The sequence below is a fragment of the Rattus rattus genome, chromosome 1 (assembly GCF_011064425.1).
Source record: "Rattus rattus isolate New Zealand chromosome 1, Rrattus_CSIRO_v1, whole genome shotgun sequence".
Classification (NCBI taxonomy): domain Eukaryota; kingdom Metazoa; phylum Chordata; class Mammalia; order Rodentia; family Muridae; genus Rattus; species Rattus rattus.
In genome coordinates, this window is record NC_046154.1 from 27,569,376 (window position 1) to 27,596,105 (window position 26,730).

General features: G+C 43.3%; 1 protein-coding gene and 1 non-coding gene across 15 annotated transcripts in view; both read right to left on the reverse strand.

The window, feature by feature from the left end:
• Positions 1–26,730, reverse strand: part of Pum1 (pumilio RNA binding family member 1) — a 119,036-nt gene that overhangs the window by 25,619 nt on the left and 66,687 nt on the right. For 6 of the 14 annotated variants that reach the window (XM_032896988.1, XM_032896983.1, XM_032896981.1 and 3 more), the window contains 7 exons: positions 17,697–17,790; positions 15,208–15,309; positions 11,993–12,144; positions 9,347–9,485; positions 7,399–7,542; positions 6,109–6,405; positions 4,798–5,034 (listed from right to left, as the gene is read on the reverse strand). In XM_032896988.1, coding sequence (XP_032752879.1) covers positions 4,798–5,034; positions 6,109–6,405; positions 7,399–7,542; positions 9,347–9,485; positions 11,993–12,144; positions 15,208–15,309; positions 17,697–17,790 — 1,165 coding nt within the window. Of the gene's footprint in view, positions 1–4,797; positions 5,035–6,108; positions 6,406–7,398; positions 7,543–9,346; positions 9,486–11,992; positions 12,145–15,207; positions 15,325–17,696; positions 17,791–26,730 lie in introns of all 14 variants that reach the window. The other 8 variants (XM_032896975.1, XM_032896951.1, XM_032896954.1 and 5 more) reach the window with 4 other exon arrangements.
• On the reverse strand, positions 9,190–9,263 carry LOC116890449. The gene has a single exon (XR_004386641.1). It is a non-coding gene; the product is annotated as a small nucleolar RNA SNORD103/SNORD85 (small nucleolar RNA).

Consider the following 26,730-nt stretch of genomic DNA (forward strand, 5'->3'; position numbering starts at 1 on the left):
TTCAGTTCCCAGAAAGCACATGATGGAAGGAGAGAACAGACTCCTGTAAGCTTCTGTCTTTTGTATGCTCACTGGGGGATGCAGGTACACCCTTGTAACTTTAATTTTTTTTTACACCTTAATTTTAATGATGATTCTTATACGCTTTAATCTCCCTTTTAGCCCACCATCCACCAAAGGTAGTAGGAAAGATAGGATATGGAGGAAGTAGACCAACAGGAGTGACCCAGAAGGACGCCAGGAAAAGTTCTAGGCTGTGCCTCTTTTAGGGAAGCAGAGATCAGGGAAGAGGAGAGACCCACAAGCAGTGCACAGCTGGCTCTCTAAGCAAGCCAAGCTCAGCCTCCATCACAGTCAGCCGAGTCCTGTTTATACCCTCCAATCATCACCTGTCCTCCAAGGGTCTTGCCTCATCACGTGTCTTCCCCACAGCACATGCATCTATCTCAGTTGACATCACTCTGCCAATCAGCCCCAAACTGCAGCACACCACCAGAGGTTTTTGGGTGCGTTTCCCTCTATGGAGTCCTGACAAACTACGCAGTGTAAAACAGACCAATACATTTGTGTTGTTAGCAAAGAATCCTGTTTCATGTGTCCTTCCATGTGTCTGCTTTAGCAGACGTCCTTTCACCTGTTTCTGCTTCACGAAAACATTCCTTCATGTATGTGCCCTAGCAAAACACCATCTGACACAACTGACTTTCCAAAGAAACCACAAGTTTCCACTTCTATGTACACGAGTACAGGTGCCCATGAAGGACAGGGGCACCCGATCTCCCTAGGGCTGAAGTTATAGGGAGTTGTGAGCCCTCTGACATTGGTGCTGGGAATCAAAGTCAGGTACTCTGCAAGCTTACTATGTGCTCTGAACTCCTGAGCCAGCTCTCCAGTCTTTGCTGGTGTCTGAATACACCAAAAAGTGTTGAATTATACACTTTAAATAAATGAATTAAAAATGATATGAGGCCAGCTAGATAAAGACTCCTCCAAGTTGTCTTCTGACCTCTGAGGATACACTCTGGCCACCCCCTCAATAAGTACAATAAAAATGATATGTAAATGAGGTGTAGTGGTATATATCTCTGATCCTAGTTCTTGAGGCAGGAGGATTACAAATTGAGAAACCAGACCAGCCAGGGATATAAAAAAGAGAAACTGCCTCTAAAACAAAACCAGGAATTTAAGGCCAGCCAGGGCAGTGTGAGGTCTTTTAAGAACTCACATGGCTTCACCCACAGTGATAATACACCTACTCCAACAAGGCCAAACCTTCTAATAGTGCCCTGGGCCAAGCATACACAAACCATCACGATCGGTATACAAAAACTCAGTATTATTTCAGCAACAAAATGAACAACCCTAAACCAGAACAAAATCCCACTCACAGTAGCACGTAAACCACACTGAAAACTACAAAACTTTGCTGGGGGAAAAAAGGGGAGGAGGAACAAACTAGACAGTTACATGTCAGGATGAACTCTAAACCCATGAGATAAAAACATTAGTTCAAAATGAACACATTACGTTTAGGAGTAAGAACTGTAAGATTTGGGAATAAAGCACTTGCTAACTCTCCCAAAGGACGAATTTGGTTCCCAGCATGCAGCTCACAACTGGAGCTCCACAGGGCCAAGGACTCTGGAATCTGCACCTGCCTGCCTCAAATGCACAGACCCATATTCAAACACATGTAACTTAAAATTACAAAAATGCATCTTAGAAGAAAAAATAACATCAAAATAAACAGTAAAAAAAAGTGAAACTTTAGAAGATACGAAAATATTTCCTACAAAACCAAGACTTCAATGAAATAAACTTAATCAAATTCAAACTTGACATACTTTAAAGACACCGATTTTAAAATAAAAGAAGCAAACGATGAGAACATAAAGATTTCTTTCTTATAGCTCAAATAACCAAAGTTTTAAATGAGCAAAACACATAAATTTTAAAGATAACTAAAGGCACATAAAACAATGTTCTAAAGCCAGGGCACATAAAACTAGTACCTGGGAGGATGAAGCAGGAGGATTACAAAATCTGAAAGCAGCCTAGACTAGATAATACTTCGTCTCAACCCTCTCCCAAAATGCTTTGAGTTAGAAGTGAAATGGAAAATAAAAGCACAATGAGATACCATTCCTTGTCCACTGAAAGAGCTCTATCAAAACAAAGGCAAGCAGATCTGTGAGTTCCAGGCCAGGCAGAACTACATAGCCAGACCCTATCTCAAAAATAAAAGGCAGATCATATAGCTAACACAAGTACGCCTACAGAAACACTTCCATTAAGATGTTCGTAGCTGAATGCCCCACAGTGGAGGCGCGCGGCCTTTAATCCCAGCACTCAGGAGGCAGAGGTAGGCGAATCTCTGCCTTCAAGTCCAGTCTGGACTACAGAGAGTTCCATGGCCACTCAGAGACACTGCTGGGGTTTGGAGACGTTCACAGCTGTAATTATAACAAGTAACAGCCAAAGCAGAAACAAAAGCCCCTGAGATCTGAGTGGACAGACAAAAGGTAATGGGCTCACAAAAATTGTTCAATAAGAAGGAACTACCTACTGGCATATAATGCATCATAGACAAATATCAAGAAAAAATAAAATGCAAACTAAATACATCATTAACTGCAGTTTCAACTGAAGTGCAGAAGGGTATGAGAGGTTGTAAATATTATAAAAGATTTACCATGAAAGCCACAGAAGTTACAGCAATAAAATTTATTCAACAAACTACATCAAACAAGGTAAATTTTACAGTAAGAACTAGAAGTTGGTCTTTAATTTAGAATGAAACAAATGGGAATGAAAAGTCACTTGAGAGGGGTTGGGGATTTAGCTCAGTGGTAGAGCACTTGCCTAGCAAGCACAAGGCCCTGGGTTCGGGTCCCCAGCTTGGGGGGGTCACTTGAGGGTTCTTAGGCACATAGAAGTAATTATTAAGCAGATCAATTGCTTTCTTAGAATCCTCTAATGCATGTTGACTGCTGGGTCTCACTGCATCAGCATTTTCAGATCCAGTGTGCACACCGGGAGCCACTGCATGTAGTTCAGGAGTTAAACTCTAGGACAGAGAATCTGTCTGGTTACCACCTGTATTTTGTAACTAGTTTAATTAGAATATAGCTAGGCTGGAGAGATGGCTCAGCAGATAAACAACACTGAATGCTCTTCCAGAGGCTCCAGGATAGATTCCCAGGACCCACATGGTGACTCACGACTGTCCCTACCTCCAGATGCAGGGGATCAGTTCCTCTCTTTTAGTCTCTTTGGACACTGGAAACATATATGGTACACATGCATGCAAGTAAAACACCCAAACACATTTTAAAAAAAAAATTTTTTTAAAGTAAATAAAAACAATGACAAAAACAGTCAACAACAGCAACAACACAAATGATTCAGCAAAACATAGACTTAGTTACAATGTGCTGGCTCAAAAGATATACTGGGCACATCACATAAAAAGGTTATATATTGGAATTTAGAATTTTAAAAACTGTTGTTCAAATCTGATACATACAAGTGAGGCAAAATATTCAAGCTCTGAGAAGGCTCTCTACATGTGAAACAAAGTGCTACCCCACCCTTGTACTTCCCAGACACACAGGAAGTGAGAGTCTTAATGCAAGGAGGGTAGTGCAGGACAGTGTTTGTTCAGTCCTCTGCTCTGAGCCTATGGCCCTCTTGGTCCTATATTGCAGCCAGGCTTTCTGCTGCTAGAAAACACTGCCATATAACATGCCCCATCCACTCATCTATCCATTGTGGACAGCCAATAAGAATGTCCAAGTTTTCTCCACTTCAGAAAACACATGTGTGTGCATGCACACACTGCATGCATCACTTGCCTTCAAACTCGTTCTAAAATAACTATTTATTACAGACTTTACCAAACTTTTCATGGTTTGCATAAATGTCTCTCCAAATGAGATCATGCTACTCACTTTTATTCAGTCATCACTGCCAAGTCCCTGAAGCCACATTTAAACATGTTAGGCAATGGCAGAATCTTCTAGCAAGTGCATTCTTGCTGGTTTGTTCAGAACACTCCCATTTAAAGCCACCACCACAGAATAACAACACTCTCATCTCACCATTTGCTCTCCACTTCTCTAATTCAACTTTCCCCATCTGGGAAGTAAATCAGCACCTTGAAATCCATACCAGAGAGACAACGAGGGAGGAGGGGTGCACCTCATTTCTAGATAAGAACTCTGCACCCCTGCCCAGTGCTACAACTTAATTTCCTACTATTCTTTAAAGCCTGCTATTTGGAACCTTCTCATCTAATTATTTACAGACTATAAAGGTTTGGATTTTTTAAAGTATTTATTAATACTTTAAAATCTGGCCAAAAAAATTCAATAAAATGCTTTGTGAAGCTACTAACTTCTATCCAAGGGGGACGGGGGACGGGGGCTGGGGGGGACAGCCTACAAAGAACCTTAGCAGATCAATTACTGCTGTCATCACAAGAGCTACACTAGCAACTATTCTTCTTTCTGTGTCCTCCTACCTCCCTGTAATGACTTTTACTGTGTTTGCCCAAGAGTAAATGCTCACACTGAGGATGGAGTGAATACACAGGGTGTATCCAGATGCTTAGCAATCCCCAACTGCTACAAAGCTAGAGGTACAACCTGAGCAACTGGAGGAATTTATCAAAGGCATAGAACACCAGGACACTTCTAGAATAAAGGGACTGTCCTTTGCTTATGCAAAGTACTTGAAATGTCATCAGTGGCAAGAGACTTCTAGCGTTCAAGGTGGTGTTAGAGTAATGGTTCTTACCCAGGTTTAAGCTTGAAGAGGATCCATGTGAAGAGAGGGAAGGAGGTGGTGTCTGTGAATGTCCTGGTCCCTGACTAGGGAGAGGCATGCCCACGGGTCCAGGAGAGGAGGAAAAGCTAAGGCTGTTATAAAAACTGTGTCCAATGGGGGCCAAGCTGCTCGATGTCCTCTTATAAAGGTCACTGCTGCCAGTCAGGGAGTCACGGCGGGAGCCACTGCCAGTGTTGGAGTTTGCAACTAAAATGGAATTAAAACAATGCAGATAAGAACAGGCCTGTTCTTTGAAGAACAAGCCCACTGGCCTGTTCCTAACACTTTGAACCAGACTCCTTACCACCGCAAATGTGTCAGCAGAGACAGCCTAACTGTTAATGTAGCAGTTCTAGGGGCAGCTAAAGTCATAAAGAGGACATGGCTTGGGTTAACAGAGCTATTATTCCAGCCATCACACAAATATGGCAAATTTACCTTTCCTTAGTGTCACAGATAGAATGGGATGGGGGCAGGTTAAAAAGCTATGATGGCCACATGAGCTACGGGAAAGTGAAAGGAAATGACCTAAAAGGAATGCCTTTCATCAGCTGAAAGGTTCTAGCAGAAAAATGGAACAAGAGGGGGGAGCTGTGTAAGCTGGGGGCCTGCCCGCTCCACGGGACTTTCTAATGCAGGCCTGTCTGTCATCTTCGGGAGCTACAGCTAGCCTACAGCTCTGATTAGTGCACCTTCTCTCAGACACGCCGTTCTGTTCTGAAATCACACTGCTGATAACCACTCCATGTATCCCATTGTCCACAGACTACATTCTTCTCCCATCGAAACAAATATTTTGGTCTAGCATCCTTCCTCCCAATGTTCCACAGCATCTCCCTTACCGCTGTTCAAAACATAGATAAAATGCCTGTTTAAAATGGTCCAGCCAAGCCCAGGGCACAGGTTTGAATGTGGAGCGCCCAGCCTTTGACCTTCTTGTGAGTCCTTTTCCCTCAGCCTAACATCTACATTGCTAGAGTCCCCTCCACAACTCCCTAATGCTTGAAGAACATCTCTCTTTAGTTTTCAACGCCTGAAACAAACTGACAAAGTGAACGTAAATAAGTAGCAACACAAGCACGGACCGAAAGAGGCCCTGGCTGCATACCTTGACATCTATAGTCCAACATCTCAAAGGTTGGGTGGGCTGGCTAGACTGCCAGGGACTTATTCCACATCTGCCTGTGGTATCTGTGCAGGGTGTCATGCATTGTCAGGGTTCCAGAATGATTATAAAACTCATTCAAATTTGTTTTAACAGCTTCTCAGCCTAATTTGTACCTGCTGTTCCAAACCCTCCAAGGGCCGATCCTAGGGTGGCACCAAGGGAACTGCTGCTTCCGAATCCCAAGGACGTGTTGGCAGGCTGGGCGGAGCCCTGAGAGAAGAGGGAGCTGCTCTGGGAGTTACTGCTCAGAGAGTTGTTGCCATAGAAAGAGCTGGAAGCCAGATTGTTACTGGGCTGCTGCTGAGGCTGGGGCTGGGGCTGCTGGGTGCCTAAAGGTCGAAATGGTCCATTTGTAGTTCCTGCAAGACCACCGGCTGCTCCATTTGCTGAAGCTGCAGCCGCTGCAACAGCTGTGAGGAAGAAAGCACAGCATTAGGCTAAGAAAGGTGCCAGCCACAGACCCATGTATTATATCCACTTAAAACAATACTTCTAGTGCTACAGAATCCTTCCAAGGCTGACACAGACCTTATAAAGAACTGTACACATCCATCTTTGATGCCTTCATCTGCAACTTTTACTGTCTATTTGTATTATGGGCTTGAAATAAAAATTCCACACAACAATCTCTCTAGGCTAGACTCGGATTTAAAGTGGCTCCAGTTTAAAAGTGGCTCAAGCATTACATGGACCCATTAAATACATCAACTTCCTGAAAATCCCAAATTCTACACCTACTCCCACATGATACTTTCCATGAAATGATCTTGTCCATCTATTTAAGTCCTTCAGTCATGCACTTAACTTCCTTTTAAGACGCAGATCTTTCCATAATAGCCCTCTGTTCTCCCACCCTCCCATGCATCTATTTACTCAGGAACAGGATCCTGTAACCAAGACTGGCATGGAATATGAACAAGAGATCCACCTACCTCTGCCTCCCAAGAACTGGAATCAGAAGTGTATGCAAACGCAAGCAGCTGACTCTCATTTTTAAAAAAAACTCATGTATCAATCAAGCTTTAAAAACCAAATTCTCCGCACTGTCAATAAATGCACTGCTATGTTGGTCCTATAGGTACCCAGTTTTACTCCGGCCCTAAGCCAAAGCAATTCCCACCAACGGGGGTGGGGGGTGGGGTGGGGGGTGGTGTATGTTGTTCAGCCTTTGAATGCTAGCTGTTGTGCCACTGCCTGTGCATCTAACCAGGTGCCACACAATCACCAATAGAATCTGAATCTACCAAACTGCCTTGTAGCTTCTAATTCTCTTTGAAATATTACAGGGTGAAAAAAACAGAGATTACCAATGAAGGAACACTAGAGCCCATCTGAAGACTATCACTATCAGCCAACCCTTCCCCTTTAGCTCCCTCATCAGAGTCTTCCAAAATGAAGCTTACCTGCTTGTGCAGCTGAGGAGCTAATGATGACTGGGGCTGGAGCAACAAGCCGAACTGGAGCTCCGAGGCCATTTCTTGCCCCTGCATTCACCACAAGGGCACCAGTTTGGTCATAGTAAGCAGCAGGTGCCAAGACTGGATAACCTGGGGAGAGTAAGCAACACAAGTAGAAACCATGTCAGTTAGTCTCCGCTATATTAGGTGGAAATTCATCAAACAAATGATGTGCGAGCGTTAAACCACAGGGTCATTCTAAGTGACATGATGAAACTTCACAGTACTCCAGTCCCACCTCCCTACAAATGCAACCTGCCCATCAGTGACAGTAGCCTAGGTTACCAGACTGTCTTATCAGTGTAGCTGCTATAGCACTTGAGCCTGAGGCTTCTAATGTGCCACAACGGAATCTCCATATTCCAGTTACTAAAGTCTACAGTAGCTCTTAGCTGAGGTGGTGGTTTGGATAAGAATGGTCTCCATAGGCTAATATATTTGAATACCTGGTCCCCAGAACTGTTCGGAAAAGACTACAAAGCTTGGCCTCAGTGGTGTCACAGGAGGCTGACTTTGTGGTTTCAAAAGCTCACACCATTTCCAGTTAGCCTTCTCTGCCTCGGGCTTAAAGAGACAGGAAGCACTCAGCTATGCTGCCATGTTCTCTGCCATTACCACGTAGACTCTGACACTATAATATCGTAGGCCCCAAATAAACTCTCTCTTCTGGAAGTTGCTTTAGTTATGGTGCTTTCTCAGAAACAGGAAAGTAACTTTTAAGACAGATCTCAGTCTCCTACCAGGCATTGAATTCATATGGTTTACACAGTACAAACAAGATTCAGTACTAACCAGTGTGAGTCATCACACGCATGGGTCTTTCGACCCACAGTAATCAAAGGAGCTTCTGAATTACAGGATACATCGGGTACCAACATATCATAGAGACAGATCCCGTTTTGGGATTCTGTGGACCTAGATAAACAACCTGGTTCTGTCACTCACACAGCTGAAACTCCCCGAATCTGAGCACTCACTGCCTTGGTAATAGTAAAGGAGAGACAGATGTGAAGGGTCTCATAGCACTTGATGGACAGAAGCACTCTCTTCTGCTGGTCAATTTAGGACTGAAAATACCGTTCCATCAAAGTGCTAGCCAAGACCAATTATGTCTTTACTAAACAAGGAACAGAAGTCTGAGTACAACCACCACAGTATTTGCATACACCACAGAAAATGCAGGTTACATACCCCACAAGATAGTAAGAAGAGCTAGGTTAGGTTCAACTGACAAGATTATTCACTGCTACTAAGAATCTCCAGGTCTCAGGAAGAACTGTGTGCGCATGCACAGGAGACCTAGCACCACACAGAGATAATACACAAGGCAAGCTGAGGCTTCTCACTTTATGTAAATGGCTACACTAGGACGGGAAAGTGTCACAAAATCAAGGACCTGTTTCAATTAAGCACATGACATCAATCTATATCCAATGCATGCCACAGTAAGGCAGTGAAGAGACCAACAGGCACTGGTGACACATGGATTATTCCCCCTTTTTGGTTTTTCAACACTTAGAAATCCCACAAACACAGACAGTGCCTATTTAAGAGAACAGCAGGGATTCTCTCTTAGTCAAGCAGCTCACACACAGGCATTCAGACCATGGTGAAAACAGATGAAAGCTGTGTCCACTTAAGTCCTGAGGCAAAAGAGATCAACAAAGCAAAGCTCACCTTCTTACACGTATGGACACACACATCCGTCATGTGTTCAGATAACCATGATGACCAATGACTGGCTCAGAACACAGCTCCTCATCAATGGCCTCTGGTCTAAGTGAGGGCAAGTATGGATCATCCCTGCCAGTCCCCGGTCCTAGTCCACAAACATTCCCTGAATTCATACTTTTTTGGCCTCACAAAGTATTAGGAACATGAGTGGGACTCTTACCTGGCATACCTGCAGCCAATCCTTGTCCAAAGGCAAGAGCAGAGTTCACTGCTGCAGCTGCTACAAGGGGATCTGTTTGTTGTCCCTGCTGGTTCTGATTTGGGGTCAAAGGACGCTGGCTAGCTCCTCCACGAAGAACCTGGGAGTAGGAAACAGAAATGCTATCTCACAGGACACACCACATGCTCTACTAGAGTCAGACAGCAAAAGTAAAATAGTCCTTTATTCCCCCTTTTTGGTTTTTCAACTAAGGCAGGGTTTTCTGTGCAGCCCTGGCTGTGCTGGAACTCACTCTGTAGACCTCAAACTCAAGAGATTCACCTGTCTCTGCTTCCTGAGTGCTGGGATAAAAGAAATGTGCCACCACTGCACGGAATAAAATGTTTACTATAATGATTTCATCACACCGTGTGGCTACTAGGGTAAAATTTCATTCTAGAATACTCTTGTTGTAAGTGCAACCTTTAGAAACAGTAGATAATACCAGACAGGATGGTGTACACCTTTAATCCCAGCACTAAGGAGGCAGAGGCACAGAGAAACCCTGTCAGAAAGAAAGAAAGAGGAGGAAGGAGGAGGGAGGGAGGACAAGAGAAAAGACTGGAACACAGTGATACTCGTTACTCAATAGTTTTAACTCTTACCACAGAGCAAACAGTGAAAATATAACTATAAATGAGACAGGCAAAGCAGGTGCACTCTAGTCAACAGGGCTGGAGAGACAGCTTAGAGTAACAGTGAGAACTCGAAGCACCCACGTGCACTCGTGACTGCCTGCAACTCCAGTTCCAATAGAGTCAATGCCCTCTTCTGGCCTTGGAGATACCAGGGGAAACATGTGCATACAAACATGCAGGCAAAAAACACTCTTGAATACAGAACAAAGAGTGGAAGGAAGGAAGGAGGAGGAAGGAAGGAAGGGGAGGGAGGAGGGGGGGGAGGGAGGGAGGAGGAGGGAGGGAGGAGGGAGGGAGGAGGAGGAGGGGGAGGGGGAGGAGGAGGGAGGAAGGAAGGAAGGAAGGAAGGAAGGAAGGAAGGAAGGAAGGAAGGAAGGAGTGCAATGTCAGAGTTCTGTCACATGAGTGAAAAAGAAGACTAAAAAGGACTAGGAGGGATCAGCCCAGACAGGGAGCAGTGTCAGCACCGAGTGGAAGTATCTGTACATACTCCACAGCCATCTCCAAACTCAGGGCAATTCTGAACTGTTTACCATCCTACCTCCACTAGGCATGCCACCATGTTCGGTTGTGCTCACATGGTGCTAGGGGATGGAACCCAGGGCTTCATGCACGCTAGGAAAACACTGATCCAATGCCAACTGAGCCAACTCCCAAACCAAAGCACAAAATTCTTAACCACAACATTTTCTTTTTTCTCTTGTATGGCGCTTCAAGTGAAAATGGGCACACAGCTTCATGTTTGACTACTGTCTCCACATGGTAAAAAAAATGTTTAAGAAGAATTAAGGTCTTGTTGGAGGAAGTAGGTCAGTAGGGTGAGCTTGGAGTTTCCCAGTTTGCTCTTTGCTTCCCACCTGTGGTTTGAGAAGTGGGCTAACACTTTCTCTCCCCAACCCCTCTCTCAGCTGTTGTTACCATCTTCCCTCAGCCATCAGAAACACTAACCCTTTGGAACCTAAGTCCTCTTAAATCCTCTGTGTGTGTGTGTGTGTGTGTGTGTGTGTGTGTGTGTGTGTGTGTGTGTGTGTGTGTGTGTGTGTGTGTGTGAGAGAGAGAGAGAGAGAGAGAGAGAGAGAGAGAGAGAGAGAGAATGAGGACAGAGACAGAGACAGAGACGCAGTTTGTCTGTGTAGCCCTGGCTGTCCTGGAACCCCTCTAACATTCTGGCAGGGCATGGTAACTCCAGCACTCAGGAAGCAGGGGAAGACAACTCTCTTAGGTTCAGAAAACGGGGGCTGGAGAGATGGCTCAGCGGTTAAGAGCACTGACTGCTCTTCCAGAGGTCCTGAGTTCAATTCCCAGTAACCATATGGTGGCTCACAACTGCAATGGAATTTAATGCCCTCTTCTGGTGTTTCTGAGGACAGCTACAGTATACTTATAGCATAAAAGAATAAATAAATTTGAAAAAAAAAAGAAAAAGTTCAGAAAACGGTCTGGTCTACAGAGTGAATTCCAGGATAGCCAGGGCTACATAGCATGTAAACCAGAACTCAATGCCCAGCACTGACGTTAACAAGAACAGTATGGTGATGGACTTATCCCAGTGTCAGAGAAGGAACAAGAAGATTCCTGGCTCATTGGCTGGATAGTCCAACCTAACTGGTGCATGCCAGGTATGGGTGAAAGATGCTCATCTCAACAAAAAAGGTGGCTGGCTCCTGAAGAATGACACCAGAGGCTAATAACCTCTGACCCACCCAACAACAATAATGTATATATCAGCTAAATGAGCACTGAAGTATGTGGACATCACGCACAGGCACTCCGCACTTTATGATTAAGAGCAACATCATCTGTGACAGACAGACAGACACACACACACACACACTCCCTCTCTCTCAGAGGCACCCTGTGTTTTATGAAGACATTAACATCAGCTGTGAGTCATTTGCACACAGATGCACTCACTGGTCTGTCTGTCAGTAACACACACCATACGCCCGCCTCACAGGAGTGACTTTACCTGCTGCTGTCCCTGCTGGGCCTGCGGAGCACTCTGCTGAGTAGCTGAATTTGTTGCTGCTGCAGCTGCAGCAGCTTGTTGCTGGAAAAGACTAGCAGGATAGACACCCCATGGCGTGACTCCATAATATTGGTGAGGGACCACAGCTGGGCCTGAAAGGAACCAGAAAAGGGTAAGAAGTTTAAAAAGCATGATCTTAAGATTATTCAGATCTTGAAAAGTGAGATCCAAAAAAATATTAAAGAACACAAAGACTTGTGCTAGCTAGTATTTATGAGAGGAGGGAGGGACTGAGGTTGACTGTACAATACTTGTGGCAGGGTCTTCTGAAGCCAGGCTGCACTGCGGCCAGACAGGTATGGGTACGGTGATTAGGCTACTAAAGAGAAGCTGGGAAGGGAACTGAAGGAATGGGGCTTAAAAACAGGAGGAGCTGCCTGAGACAAAGATTTGTTTGTCAGATGAGGTCGTGCTATGCAGCCCAGTTTGGCTTCAAACTAGACCTGCTCCTTCCTTAGCCTCCCAAGTGCTGGACTATAGATGTGAAACAGCATACCCAGCCGAAGTTATGTTTACCCCATGAGAAAGAAAAGATACATGACAGACAACAGACAAAGTTTGCTGTGAAAGAGAAATACACGGAAGATACATGAGCTTAAACAGAAAGGAAAAGAACAAACTCCAGCTGTGTTCAGTCTTCACTAACGCCAGATGCAATCTATGACCCTTCTGATAACCGTACCTCCACATACAATTTCAAAAACCTTTGACTATTTTTTCCATGTTTAAAGTCTCAAAGCTATTCAATACAACAAGCACATACTCACACAGTTACATCAAGCCTCACATTTCAAGCTGACTGTTATTGACAAAAGCACAATGCACCTTACTCTTGACTCACCAGAGTCACCGGCCCCAGCACAGAAACTCAACACTCTCTCCAAGCCAACTGTCCCCTTCACTGGTGATAAGTGAGCTACAAAATCTGCCACACAAGGCAGAGAAGCAGATCTGAACGGAATAAGGTAGCTCAGAGAGCAGCCGGTGGGGCCAAAGTCTAGGTCAAAATTCTATGCTGCAGTTGGTACCAAAAAAGAAAAAAGATGTGAATTCACCCTGAAGACAGTGACAAGGCTCTAAGAGTAAATAGTTTGTGTATATTTTACACAATTAAAAGAACTTACATAGAAGGAAAACATAAACTGTTCAAAGACAACTCCTGGAATCTGGTGAAACACGCCTCTTGCTCAGTCTCACAGGTTAAGCACATACATGCGTGCAGCATGACTAGCAGTGAGCAGCCTTGCATTTTAGTATAGTTGTGCTGGTAGAGGAGCTGCAAGGTTCTAAACCACAAGCAAGTTTGACTGCATCACGGCCTAATGTTTGCCTCCAGAACTTCTAGGTGGGTGCCGTTTGACGCCTATGGCTTACCATGACCAAGAACGCCCACTGTGTTGTTGAGGAAATGCGTTACCACATGGACCATTTTCTCAAGCAAGCGTGTGTACGCATTAAAGTGCCTTGTTGGCTTTTCAGAACCTAAACAAGTAAAGAAAATGACAGTCTCCAAACTCACCTGACAAGCTATTAAGATAAAGAAAGCCACAAGGGGGAAAGGGGAGAAAGGCACCTAAGGAAATTGTCCCAGTGCCTGGGTTCCTTGTTCACACAGCAGTGTACCAGGTTAAGAGTGTGGCCCTTTGGCCTTTGAGAAGATGGGTGAGACCTGCAAGGACAGTGCCCTAAAAACTTAACACTCTGCCTCCAAATCCTTGAGCTGGTACTTCTACTACTTGGACCTTGGTCATGTGGTCGAAATTAAACACCCCAATCAGGGTGCTGAGCTGAAACTGGCTAATCACAATTCTTGGCTCAATTTCTGTGTTTACAAAATCCTTTCTTCCATGGTTTGGGTCGCTAATGTCTCTTGTCATCTGTAGTCAGGGTCATGTGCACACGACCTACCATTTCAGTAACTGCACACTCATTACCTGATGATGGAAAATGCTCAACAGCAGCACTAAGGGCAGTGCATAGCTCTTAGGTGTGGCAAGCGTTAGTGGTAGCCAACCAAGGTCCGCACTGCTGACAGGACTGTCACACTCCCAAAGAAGTATTAACTAGGCTGCCATCATCACCAGGGAAGCAATTCAGGAGCTAACCTGCACCATCACTGAGAACCACACACCAGAGGTAAATGTTCTACACAACAGTCACAGAAACCTTACATGGGAACTAAGTTGAAAATGTCTTTGTCTTCATATTGAAATGAAGCCACTTAACATTTATGGCCCTTTGAGACAACAACAGTGCTACACAGAGTCAAAGGAGAAAGGTACTTGACTTTGAAATACAAATCAAAGTTCAGGGAAGGAAAAGGCCATTGTAAATCCATCCACAGCAAATAACACCCACAGCTGTCAGCAACAGAGAAACAACAGACAACCCAGACTAACAGATCATCCATCCAGACCAACGCCAGATCATCCCAGGCACAAGCCATGACTAATATCCCAAGACAGAAGCCCAAGTTGGTACTGTAAGGAACTGAGATCAGATGGGGCTGGCTGTAGTGTATGGTGTGAGCCAATGTGACCATACAAGAAAAAAAGAGCGGTTTATTGGTCAGCTTCACACACAAGTCATGGAGAGAGGATAATATACAATGGGCTAACCTCAGTCGGTCTTCAGAATTCTGACACTAGAGCTCCTATGTAGTACTCACTAATCCCAAGGATCAACCCAACCGTCATCTTCTCCTCAGGCTCTGATGATGAACCTGATGTGATAGTAACAGTACCAGGCCACATTTCAGAGTAGGGAGAAGAGAAATCCAAGGGAGGTATTAAGACTTGTGCTCAAAAGCTATGTAATTTAGAGGACTGGAGGAAGGGAAAGCCACAAAGCAAAGAGAAGGCAAGAAAACAGTGAGCTCCCTCTGGAACCAGCAGAAAAAGCTGAGCAAATACCCTGCATTATCAACAAGCAATTCAGGGCACCCAAGCCACTGTGGGGGCAAAATGAGTGAGCGCCTTATTTTCCTAGGCAGAATGGGGAAATAGCTAAGCAGAGAAATATGACTGACAAGGGACAGGAACTAAAGCCAGGAGACATTGGTGTTGGAGACATGGATTTGCGAGAGGAGAAAGGCACGCCCATTTCAAAGGACTTTCTAGCAGGTGAGCAAATCCCTCATGCAGCACGTGTCTCACCGAGTGTCGCTGCTGCAGCCAATCCAGCTGTGTAGGGGTCCGTCCCTGGGGGAGCAGCGCTGATGATGTATGGGTTGGGGACAAACGCAGCGGGAGCTAAACCTGCTGGAAACATACCTGTCAGTAAAAACAAACGACCAAACTGCAGCCCTACTACACAACTCTCTAGTTTGGCTAGCATTCCAGGCTGTAGATGAAGGGGACAAAAGGAAGAGAGAATAGGCTGAGCTGAGAGTAAAGAGGAATTTCACAAAGATAATATAACCTCAATAAAAAGCCATAGTGACATCTATCCGAGTGCGTGAGTGAGTGAGTGCGTGCGTGCGTACACTGGGAGGACAGAGGAAGACAACAGGTACCTTCCTCTATAGCAGTGGTTCTCAACCTTCCTATTGTTACAATTCTTTAATTAAATTTCTTTAATTAAGTTTCTCATGTTGTGGTGATCTGCAACCATAAAATTTCATTGCTACTTCATAACTCTTTTTTTTCTACTATTTTGAATCGTAACATGAATATCTGATACGAGAGTCCACAGGTTGACACCCATGGCTCTAAGGCTCTCTACCTTATTTTTTAAGACAGGTTGTCTTGCTGCATGAGAAGCTTGGCCAAACAGAGAGGCCAGCAAGCTCCTTGGATCCTCCTTCCCATTCCCCAAAGCTGGGATCTACCTGCCTTCAAGTGAGTACTGAACATTTAAACTCAGGTCCTCTTGCTTGACCAGTAAACACTCTTACCTACCAAGCTTCACTCCAGTCCTGTTAGCTCTGTGAAATGGAGGTCTCACTATGTAGCTTACTTCCCTTGAATCCCCCTGCCTCAATCTTCAAAGTGCTGGACTACACCACCCAGTTTAGACCACTTTGGGCAACCTCTCCCATCTTTACTAATGTAGTGTTTGCAACAAATCATGCACTCCTCATTTTTATATTGTCTCCTTGCCCTGTCTCTGTTACAGTTTTAAATCCAGCTAGACAGACTCTTAGGAATTAATTTTACTGTTTGTTTGTGTTGCTGAGGGTTGAATCTAGGGCCCTGTGCAGACACTGAATGTACTATACATACTCCATCTCCAAATCTTAATTTTAAAATCATACTAAATTTCAATTTTACTATTAAAATTGTTTCAAAACACTTTTATTAAATGATGAATTATTTCTATTAAAACAATGTTTCAAAACAGTTTTGGTATTAATGGCAATTTACATGCACACAGCACTGGTAGGATCTTATGGCAACTAGGGTGGGGTTAAATGCTCTTCTTCCTTGCATACACATCCAGTGTTGCCATGTCCTTTCTGCTCATTTCTGTTACTTTTAAAGCAAGAATAAAAGAAATCAGGCTGGAGAGATGGCTCAGCGGTTAAGAGCACTGACTGCTCTTCCAGAGGTCCTGAGTTCAATTCCCAGTAACCACATGGTGGCTCACAACCATCTGTAATGAGGTCTGATGCCCTCTTCTGGCCTGTAGGTGCACATGCAGGCAGAAAGCTGCATGATGTATACATAATAAATAAATAGATATTTAAAAAAAAAAAGAATAAAAGAAATCTCTCCTCCCACTTAGTTACAGTCAGGGTATTTTGTTTTGAAGAACCCTTAAGAAGGTCTGGCGGGGATCTGTGATATCAACACTTGGGTGGCTGAGGCAGGATAACCGACATGAGTCTAAGGCCAGCTGAGACTACACCATGATCCTGTCTCAAAGATCTAAAAATAGAGGTCCAAATAGGTAGAAAGGTCCAAGTGAAGATTAAAATGCCTGCCAAACTCAACCCAAGAAGAGGAAGAAAAGACTTGGAAGATGGATCTTAAAAGGGAAAAAAAGCATTATCTGCTGTCCAGTAAGCTGAAAAGTGACCTGGGCTATTCATAACTGCAACAACCTAATCACAGGTGCGGACATCTAGTCATTTATTTATTCTGGGGGACAGAATGTCATTGTGTACCCCTGGCTGGCTTGGAACTCACTATGTTGTAATACAGGCTGGCTTTGAACTGATAGAGGTCCTCCTGCCTCTGCTTCTCAAGTTCTAGGATAAATGTGTGTGCCACCACACCCAGTACTGTTGCCTGAAATCTTACGAAGAGGTATCAGTAGTCATTTCTCTAGCAAATTATTTAAATCCTAGGGGTGAAGAGGAATACATTTCAGAGAAGTATTATGAGTTTAGATCTAGCACATCTAAAATAAACTATGGGGCAAGAAATAACTGGACACAAGAAAGAGGCCACTTACTCTGTGCAAGGTATTTGTCTCAAATCCGGCCACCCGTGCCCTTTCTTTTTTTGGACACAGAGAATCACTGTAAATTCCAGGCTCACCACAAATGTATTATCTATTCTGTAGATCAGACTGGCCTGGAACTCCTCTAAACTCTCATTGCCTCCCAGGTGTCAGGAAGGCCTCTGACATTTGTAAGTTACTGGTTTTCCCAGCATCTACCACTCCTAGATAGAAAGAGACACGGGCTTAAAGGACTTACCGATGTGAGGCTGGTGGGCTGCTGCAAGTGCATATTGCTGCTGCTGGGCAGCTGTCAACTGCTGAACAGCAAGCGCATTGGGTCTTTGGAATAGCTGAGGCAAGAGAAAGATGCTATAGTTAGAGAACTGTCCTGTGAAATGTGTTTGAAATCTCTTAACAATTCCATTAGCCTCTGTTACACATATCTGACAAAAAAGGATGCCTGCTCCACTCCCTGAAGGAATAATGCTTCAGTCTATCTATTCTCCCTGCCTCAAATAGCCCACTCCCCTCCATAGATTGGTCCTATGTCAAATGTCCCCTAACTCCTGATATACACATATGAAAAATCCTTAATAGCAACCAGCAAGTGTACAGCACAGAATGACTAAGGAACACCTTAAAGTCAGGTAAGAAAGCTGCAAATTAACTTCCACATGACCCCAAAGGTTAGAATCGATCCAAAGGTCTTTTAAGACCCAAGAGTACTGAGTTCTTACTTAGTCATGCTTTGCAGGAGATGAGAAAGGTTTGCTTTATTCTCTAGGAAAATGATTTTGCATACCTTCATAAAGTAGCAGCCTTTCCTAATGAATGAATTAGAGAAATGCCTGGCTTTGGGAGTTTCAGGGTCTCCTAAAGTATAGCTATTGACAAGTGAACAAGCAAGGTTCCTAACTTTCAGCCTAAGAAACTGAGTTGAATCCCTAGGACCTAAGAGCTGTTCTCTGACTTCCTATGCTGGTGGCATCAGGACTTGCACACAAAATTTTAATTCGCAGCAAAGAGAGAAAACTGTCAAACACCTCTCATTAACATGATCCCATGAATGTACCTATAGAAGATCCCGAAGTAAGTGATTCACCTATTCATTTAACAAATATTTACTATGCAAGGAACAGGGACATTTTATCATGGAGAATGATGAAGAAAGGTGAAGCTGGCAGCCTGGTTGTGAACTGCTCAATAGCTCTATGTCCAGAATACAGCTTCCAGCCACCTATTCTTCTACTAGAGCCACCGAGAGCCCAGTTCACATCACTAGGTGATGTCTAACAGACAGGACAGACCTTCAACTACAGCCATATTTATTGAGAGACATCAGAAGGTACCATCACGTCAACTCAGCTAAATTACCACTGCAACTATTCTTACTATTAATGTATACAACAGAGATTTAATCCTGTGGCCTTACGCCCTACGTCTGTCTCAAACAGGGCTGGAGAGATGGTTCGGCTCATTAAAGCACTTGGTGCTTTTGCTCCAGGTTCAATCCCTGGACCTATGTGGGTACCAGGTAAATATGTGGTGTGTACACACACACACACACACACACACACACACACACACACACACACACATCATGCAGGCAAAACATTCATACACATAAGCCTAAAAATATTGATATTTTACTTTTCTTTTATGAGCATTGGTGTTTTGCCTGTATTCATGAGGGAGTCAGATCCCCTGGAACAGGAGTTACAGGCAGTTGTGAGCTGCCATGTGAGTACTGGGAATTTAATCTGGATCCTCTGAGCAGCCAGTGCTCTTAACTATTGAACCATCTCTCCAAATCACTACAAATATTTTTATATAAAAAGTTGGGATATGTTCAACACAGTGGCCACTTTAACCTGAATCTTACTTTCTATACTTCAAGTATTTCTTAAAAAAAAACAAAAAACAAAAACAGATTTTCATCTTGCCTGTCCTTAGGAAACAATCATATTCAGATTTAAAAATCAAACAAAAAACCCTCTGGCTTTCCTTTTCAAAGGTTAAAGGAAACGTCACCATGATGCTGATAAAAATAAAAAGGCATTATCTCGTACATATCTAATACCAAGCAGTGAGATAAATGAATTTCTCAAGCATTCAAAACACTTGTCCACCCTAAGACCGAAGCTTATCAGTGTGTCTTAGAAGCTGCATTTATGTATGGGCTTTGCAAGTTTATCTCAAGAACACTGTCACTAGCACGTGCACACACGGGGGTTGGGGGTGTTTGCACACAAGAGAATCAGCTAAGAGGAAAAAAAAATGAAGAGGCCAGGAATATAGATAGTTTAGTGAGGAAACATTCACTGAGCATGTAATAAGCCCTGGGTTCAATCAAGTACCAAAAAATAATTTTTAAAAGCAAATAAATAAAGGTTAAGTAATAAACTAAGGTAAAAGCCACATAAAAAACTAAAAGTTTTTGAAGCAGTCCTTCTCACCAACTGATTCCATTTGCTTCTATGCCACCCTCACGGCCCTGCTTTAAACAACCCTTCTCACTGATAAGTCCCACTGTTGGGCTGCTGCAGAGAATGGAACTGGGAGATAACAGTGATACATGTAGAATGTCAGGGCTGAGGGCATCCTGACATGATCCAACAACACTCAGACTTTCCTCAATATATCCTTCATGTACTCAGTATTTATAACTGTAAACACACACAGAAACACATATATGTGAATACCGTAAAAGCAATCCTCCCATGTAACCAAAATCTGCAGTCCCCATCCTCATGTGGTCACACTTCAAGATACAGATTATTACTTCTAACAGGAACCACATACATTAGCCTTGCAAGAGGCCACACGTAGCCTGTGGTTAAGGACTGCTTAACAATTAGTGATAAGAAAAATGGGAGATTTTCTTTTTGAGAGCATTTTATAATAAACAATTTAACAAAAGTTAATTATGTATCAAGCCATTAGATTTGATTATATATTAGATTATGTCAATTTTGTCATTATTTCTTGGTACATTTTCTCTTGAGAAATACAGTACAAAACAAAACTGGGTAATTGGCAAGTGACAGCCTCCAAAGCTCCTTAAAAACTCAAAATAATGCCCTCTGGTAGCACATCCCTGAGTTCTGCTATTGCTGTCATGCATTCACTGAGAAAGGAGCTAGGAACAGCAGATGAGAGCTGTGCTGATTATAGCGCGTGCACAGGGAGGGAGCACGGGGCAATTCAGCAAACATTTCAAAGTCATATTCCCAATAAATACTGAAAGCACAGTTTGGGTATCTATAACAAACTGCTTTGACTTTCTTTCTTCTATGTCCCTCACTACATGAGTTTACAAAAGGCAATGTTCCTGTTCCAAAAGCTCAAAAACATACAACACAACAGTAGGCTATTTATAAAAGGTAGTTATTACCAATATGGCTTAGAAAACAAAAGGGAGCTATTAATATTATTACTGTTATAATCAGTATATCCTAAACAGCGGAAGGATAAAACTCCCACAAGCTGTCCTCTGTATGGTCTCGGTGTCTGTGTCTGTCTGTCTCTCTGTCTCCCCCCCGCCCCATGTCATGAATGCATGCACACAGGCGCACACATACAAATGTTTTTGGAAGTTACAAGGAAAGTAGCTAAGTTATTAGAGAACAGTTTTCTGTTAAACACCTTTCAAAAGAAGACTAAGGATAAAGCTGAATTGAAGGTGGGGACAAAATCTACATAACAAAGCCTGTGCAGTCCTTGGTTGGGGGGGGGACCTAACACTAGAGACCAAAAGATCTCGCCATTTTGTTTCAATTTTTACTGTTGTTTATGTGTCTCAGACAAGAGCCAATAGTCCATATGCATACCAAACAGCCATATACACTAAACATATAAATGTTATATTTAAACGACAACAACAAAACCTTCACTGTTCCTTAACAGATAAAACAACTAATTCCAAATGATCCTGGTGGTGCATGCAGAGGCAGGGGGATCTCTCTAAGTTTGAGGTCAGTCTAGTCTACATGAGTTCCAGCACAGTCAGAGCTGGAAAGACCATCTCAAAAAGCAAACGGGGGGGGGGGGGCCCGGGGGAGGGAAGGGAAGGGAGAGAGGGAAAGGAGGGGAGGAGGAGGGAGAGGGGAGAGGGGGAAGAGGAGAGGGAAGAGGGGAGAAAGAGACAGGGACAAACATAAAGACAGAAACAAAGACAGAGAAAAAGAGAGATTGATTGATTCTAGGGTAAATGATTTCTGAGATCTCAAATCAAAACTAAAACCCAATCCTCTACCAAATAAATGTTTCTGTATAACTGAACAAAATAAAACACACTGAGGTAACCTTAAATAATCCTATAACTAGTCAATAACAAGTCTTCCTCAATAACAGCCCATAGGACGCTGGTGAATTTTAAAAGTGTTTTGCATTAAAGCTATGCAAATAAGCCAGTGTGGTGGCCAGCATTCAGGAGACAGTTAGAGGGAGGCCCTTCTCTTGAGTTTGAGAAAAGCTTGATCTATGCAGGGCTACCAGGACAGCCATGGCTACAAAGAGACTGAGTTTCAAAAACAAAATACTAAAGTTATGCATACTTATAGCCTCCGTTAACGATGGTTAATCACTAATGAAGAAAATGAGTGTGTGTGAGACAGAGAGACAGGCAGGCAGGCAGGCAGGCAGGCAGACAGGGTGTGTGTGTGTGTGTGTGTGTGTGTGTGTGTGTGTGTGTGTGTGTGTTCAAAGTGCACTTGGGTGATGAGGAGGAGAAGATCCCTCTCCTCCTGGAAATCCTGGATCCTGCACTGGATGCCCTGCAGCTGGAGTTATAGTCAGTTACAAGTCACATGTGCACACTCTATAATCCCACCACTCAAGACAGGAACACAAGGATCAATTCAAGGTCTTCAGTTACACAATTAACAGTTTTCTGGGTCAGTTCCAGTAACATGAGACCCTATCTATATTAGGCTATTTTCAACTGACTGTGTTCTAAATAAAATGCATCAACACTCAATAACTTATGCCTACATAACAGTATTAGCTTCAGTTACATGGTGAGGATATAATGACTTTCAAAATATTTTGGTGGGAATATAAATGGAAAATTATATGTTATTTCATTTAAAAACTGCTCAAATACATGCCATAGAATGGCATGAATTTGGTAATACAAAAACTTTTGGGGGCTGTTTTTCAAGATTAAGAAGGCAAAAGGGAAAGCAAGAAAGTGGAAAGATCACTCCAGAAGGACATCAAAAAGGATATTATGTGGAGAAAATAGCCTTAATTGAGGCCCCGTTTCCATGAATGTCAATCCTGCAGGCTCACTTGAGTGTTTTATCCACCTGCAGCCTCTTCAGCATATTCTTTAAACTCTCGAAATAGTCTCCAAAAAGGGTCACTATTAGCCTTAAAGCTGTGTTGTTACAGCAGATGGCAACCATGCACTTTCCTCTTCTGTGTAGTCACGAGCGTTCCAAAATCCTTCTCATGCTCAGTATCAGCTAATAATTCATGCTTCTTATGTATAAAGAAGCAAATATAGATTCTGCTTTTTTTTTGGGGGGGGGTTCTTTTTTTCGGAGCTGGGGACCGAACCCAGGGCCTTGCGCTTCCTAGGCAAGCGCTCTACCACTGAGCTAAATCCCCAAACCCTAGATTCTGCTTTTAAACACATTGATGTGTTTTCTCCATACTCTACCACATACCATATATTTAGAATACACACAAAAGCACACCCTCAACAATATGGGTTGGTAAAGCTGCTCAGAAGCAAAGCATGTGCTGGGCCTGCACAGTCCCTCACCATAAAACAAAGCAGACAAGAAAGCAAATCACAGGAGTCACCTAACTGCCCAAAGGATTTCTAGAACTCTTGCTCTTATAAATCTGAGAGGTCACATTCACAATGAGCACCAGTAACCAGAGAAGAATCTAAAAAATCCAAAGCCCACAGAATAAAAAGGGACTAAGCACCTTTCCCCTACTCACTGGACGCTTTCTATCAGGTATCTCAATCAAGCTGACACTTTGTTACAAAACCAACTTCCATCAACTTCAATGGGAAACGTCACAATGGAAAGGAGCTAGGACAAGAGATCATTTATTCTGTAGTTGTTCACACTAACTCCCCCTCACCCCACCAAGAAAGGAAAAAAACAGACAAAAATAAAGCTGCCCTACAATTTGAAGCAAATTAAAAACGCAAGATGACCACCTTTTGTTCCTCATTTACAGACCCCAAAATCAAAGAGCATAATGTGGAAAACAATACACAGTGCTCTGGATGACAGCTTAACAACCCTCAGGTGTTCTGGGTACTCTCAGAGACACATCTGGTATAAGCAAGACCACTATAACTGAGACTCAATGCTCAATGCAGTCTGGTACTCAATGCTAGAATTACAGTCCAGGCACACTGTGATTATATATAATCCTCTCTGCTCTGTCAACCCAAACACCCACTTAAGACAGCCTTGACCATCACTGAGCCCTCCCATGCCTGGCCAATGGTACTTACACCAACCAATTTAACACGATCCCACTGCAAGAGAACTCAAGTTTCCACAAGGACTGGTGAGTCAACAACTAACTAATATATTACCACCACAGTGTCTACACCTGCTTCTACACAAATGCCACAAAGCCACAAAAACCAGGCATTCTTCCTAAAAAGAAGAGATAGAAGCAGGAAATTCAAGGCCAGTAAAGGAAACATGGCAAGACTGAGTATGTATGTATATATGCATAGACAGACAGACAGACAGACAGACATATAGATCCTGCTTTTAAAAAAAGTCTTGGGGTTGGGGATTTAGCTCAGTGGTAGAGCGCTTGCCTAGCAACCGCAAGGCCCTGGGTTCGGTCCCCAGCTCCGAAAAAAAGAAAAAAAAGAAAGAAAGGAAAAAAAAAAAAAAAGTCTTACTCGGTATTAAGTCCACATGCACAGCGCCTATTCATCTTCAGAGTCTCTCAAATCACCCATCCGGTTAAACACACTCTGGATAATCTACATTTTAGGCTTTAATGTTTGTTTTTGATTTTCGGCTTCTTCCTGAAGAAATAAGGCTTTTAAGGAACAACTCGCTGGCACTTGTTCCATAAATTCTTCCTTCCTCTGGAGACAGGAACTCTCCATAGGGTGTAGACATGAATGATCTTATCTCTTTGTTATTTCAGAGTTTGTGTGTGTGCGTGTGTATGTGGGCACTCCTGTTACTGAGGTCAGAGGCGGGCATTAAATGCACACACTTTTATTTAATCCCAGCATGGGCAAACAGACAGAATTTGAGGCCTGCCTGGTATACATAACAGATTTCTGGACAGCCAGAGCTACAGAGTAGAAGCTGGTGGTCGTACCAGAGGCAGCTGTAAGCCACACAGCACAGGTACTGGAGAGCCAACCCGTGTCTTGTGCAAGAGCATCTAACACACTGAGCCATCTCCCCAGCATCATCAGAGTGCTGCCTGTTCTACAGAAATGATGAGAGGCGTCCTAACAACTGAAAACAACTGGAACAGAAACCTTTGCTCTATTCAAAGATACACTTGTCTACAGATGAAAAGGTACTAACTACACATTATCATGAGTAGCCCACGAAGCCACAATCTCCCTACATCAATTCACAAAACAAGAAAATGTTTTCTGGATTTGAGAGGCCAGACGGCCACACAGTGACCCTTGGAACATCTGATCCAAGAAATAACTACCCCAGCCATTATGCTGTAATATTATATTACTAGAGGTTATATAACAAACCTTCCAACAACATCCAAAACTTTCCCAGCTATTACAGAGTTTCAAATTTTAATTTGGGAAACTTTCTAACAGAAACAGAGGAAAGCCGCCCCCCATTTGACTAAAGGGAAGCAGGGGGATAGCCCTTGCTCTCACGCAGCTCACAAGCAGGCAAAGGCAATAATACCTTACACAGGCAGGCAAAGAAAAGACACAGGATCTGAGGTCACTGAGCCACGTCATACAATGGAATTGAAGAAATGAGGACTTTCCAGCTGCACATAAAAGAGAGTGGTACAGCTGGCCGAGAGTGGGATGGAGTTAAGTGTGTTGAGAAATATGGTGGTTTGAATGAGACGCCCCACAGTCTCAAACATGTGAACACTTGGTTGATGGTGTGACTTTGTTGGAAGAACTACATCACCCAGGAGTGATGTTTAGAGATTAGAGGTACAAGCCACTTCTGGTCCACTCTGTTCTGTGTTTGCAGTAGAAGATATGAGTCATCAGCTTCCTGCTTCCTGCTCCTACAGCCATGCCTATGGCTATGTCTCCCTGCAATGACACACTGTCTCGTACTGGAAGCCCAAATGAACCGTGCCTTCTCTAAGTTGCTTTGGTCCTGATGTTTCATCACAGCAACAGAAAGAAACTAATATAAAATGCAAAAGTAAGAATGCATACCAATTACAAATGATCCTTCCTCAACTTTGCCAGCTTCTCTACAGGCACTTCTGGGAAACTGGGTTTGGAAAACTTGGACATCTTAGGATAATGATTGCCAGATGTTATCAGGGTGCTCAAAAATCTTAAAAATATATATCTACTCAGAAAAAGTTAATTTGAGATTGGCAATACAGCTCAGGAGTTGACCACGTCATTGGCATGAATGAAGGAAAAGACAATAGTTAGCATATACAAAGTGTGCTGGCTAGATTTATGTCAACTTTGACACAAGCCATAGTCATCTGATAGGAGGGAACCTCAACTTACAAAATGTTCCCATAAGGTCAGATTGCAGGCAAGCCTATTTTCTTAGGTAGTGATTGATGGGGGAAAGACCAGTGCATTGTGAGTAGGGCCATCCCTGGGAGGGTCATCCCAGGTTCTATAAGAAAGCAGGCTCAGGAAGCCAGTAAGTAGCACTCCTCTATGACCTGTGTTTGCATCAGCTCCTGCCTCCAGGTTCCTGCTTAAGTTCCTGCCCTGGCTTCCTCAATGGTGACTGCAGTGTAAATGTGTAAGCCCCACCATGCTGATGACCATAGTGTTTCATCATAGCAACGGTAACTCTAATTAAAACATGGGATAAAATAATGCACAATTCATAGTCTCTGCGCATAGCAACCCCTAAGCTGTAAAAACTAAGACATCTATGAAAAGCTGTATGTAACTCAACAGGTTCCAAAGAGCAATCTTTTTAAATTAACCAGTCTAAAAGCCATCTCTGACACTGTACATCTGTACAAGTAGTATCTCTGATATAAACAAAATTCATTTATGTTTAAGTCCTAATAATTAGCTAACTCCAAAACTCCTGGTAATATGAAACTGTAGACTAATAAACCAAAAGGGCCACAATTCCTTC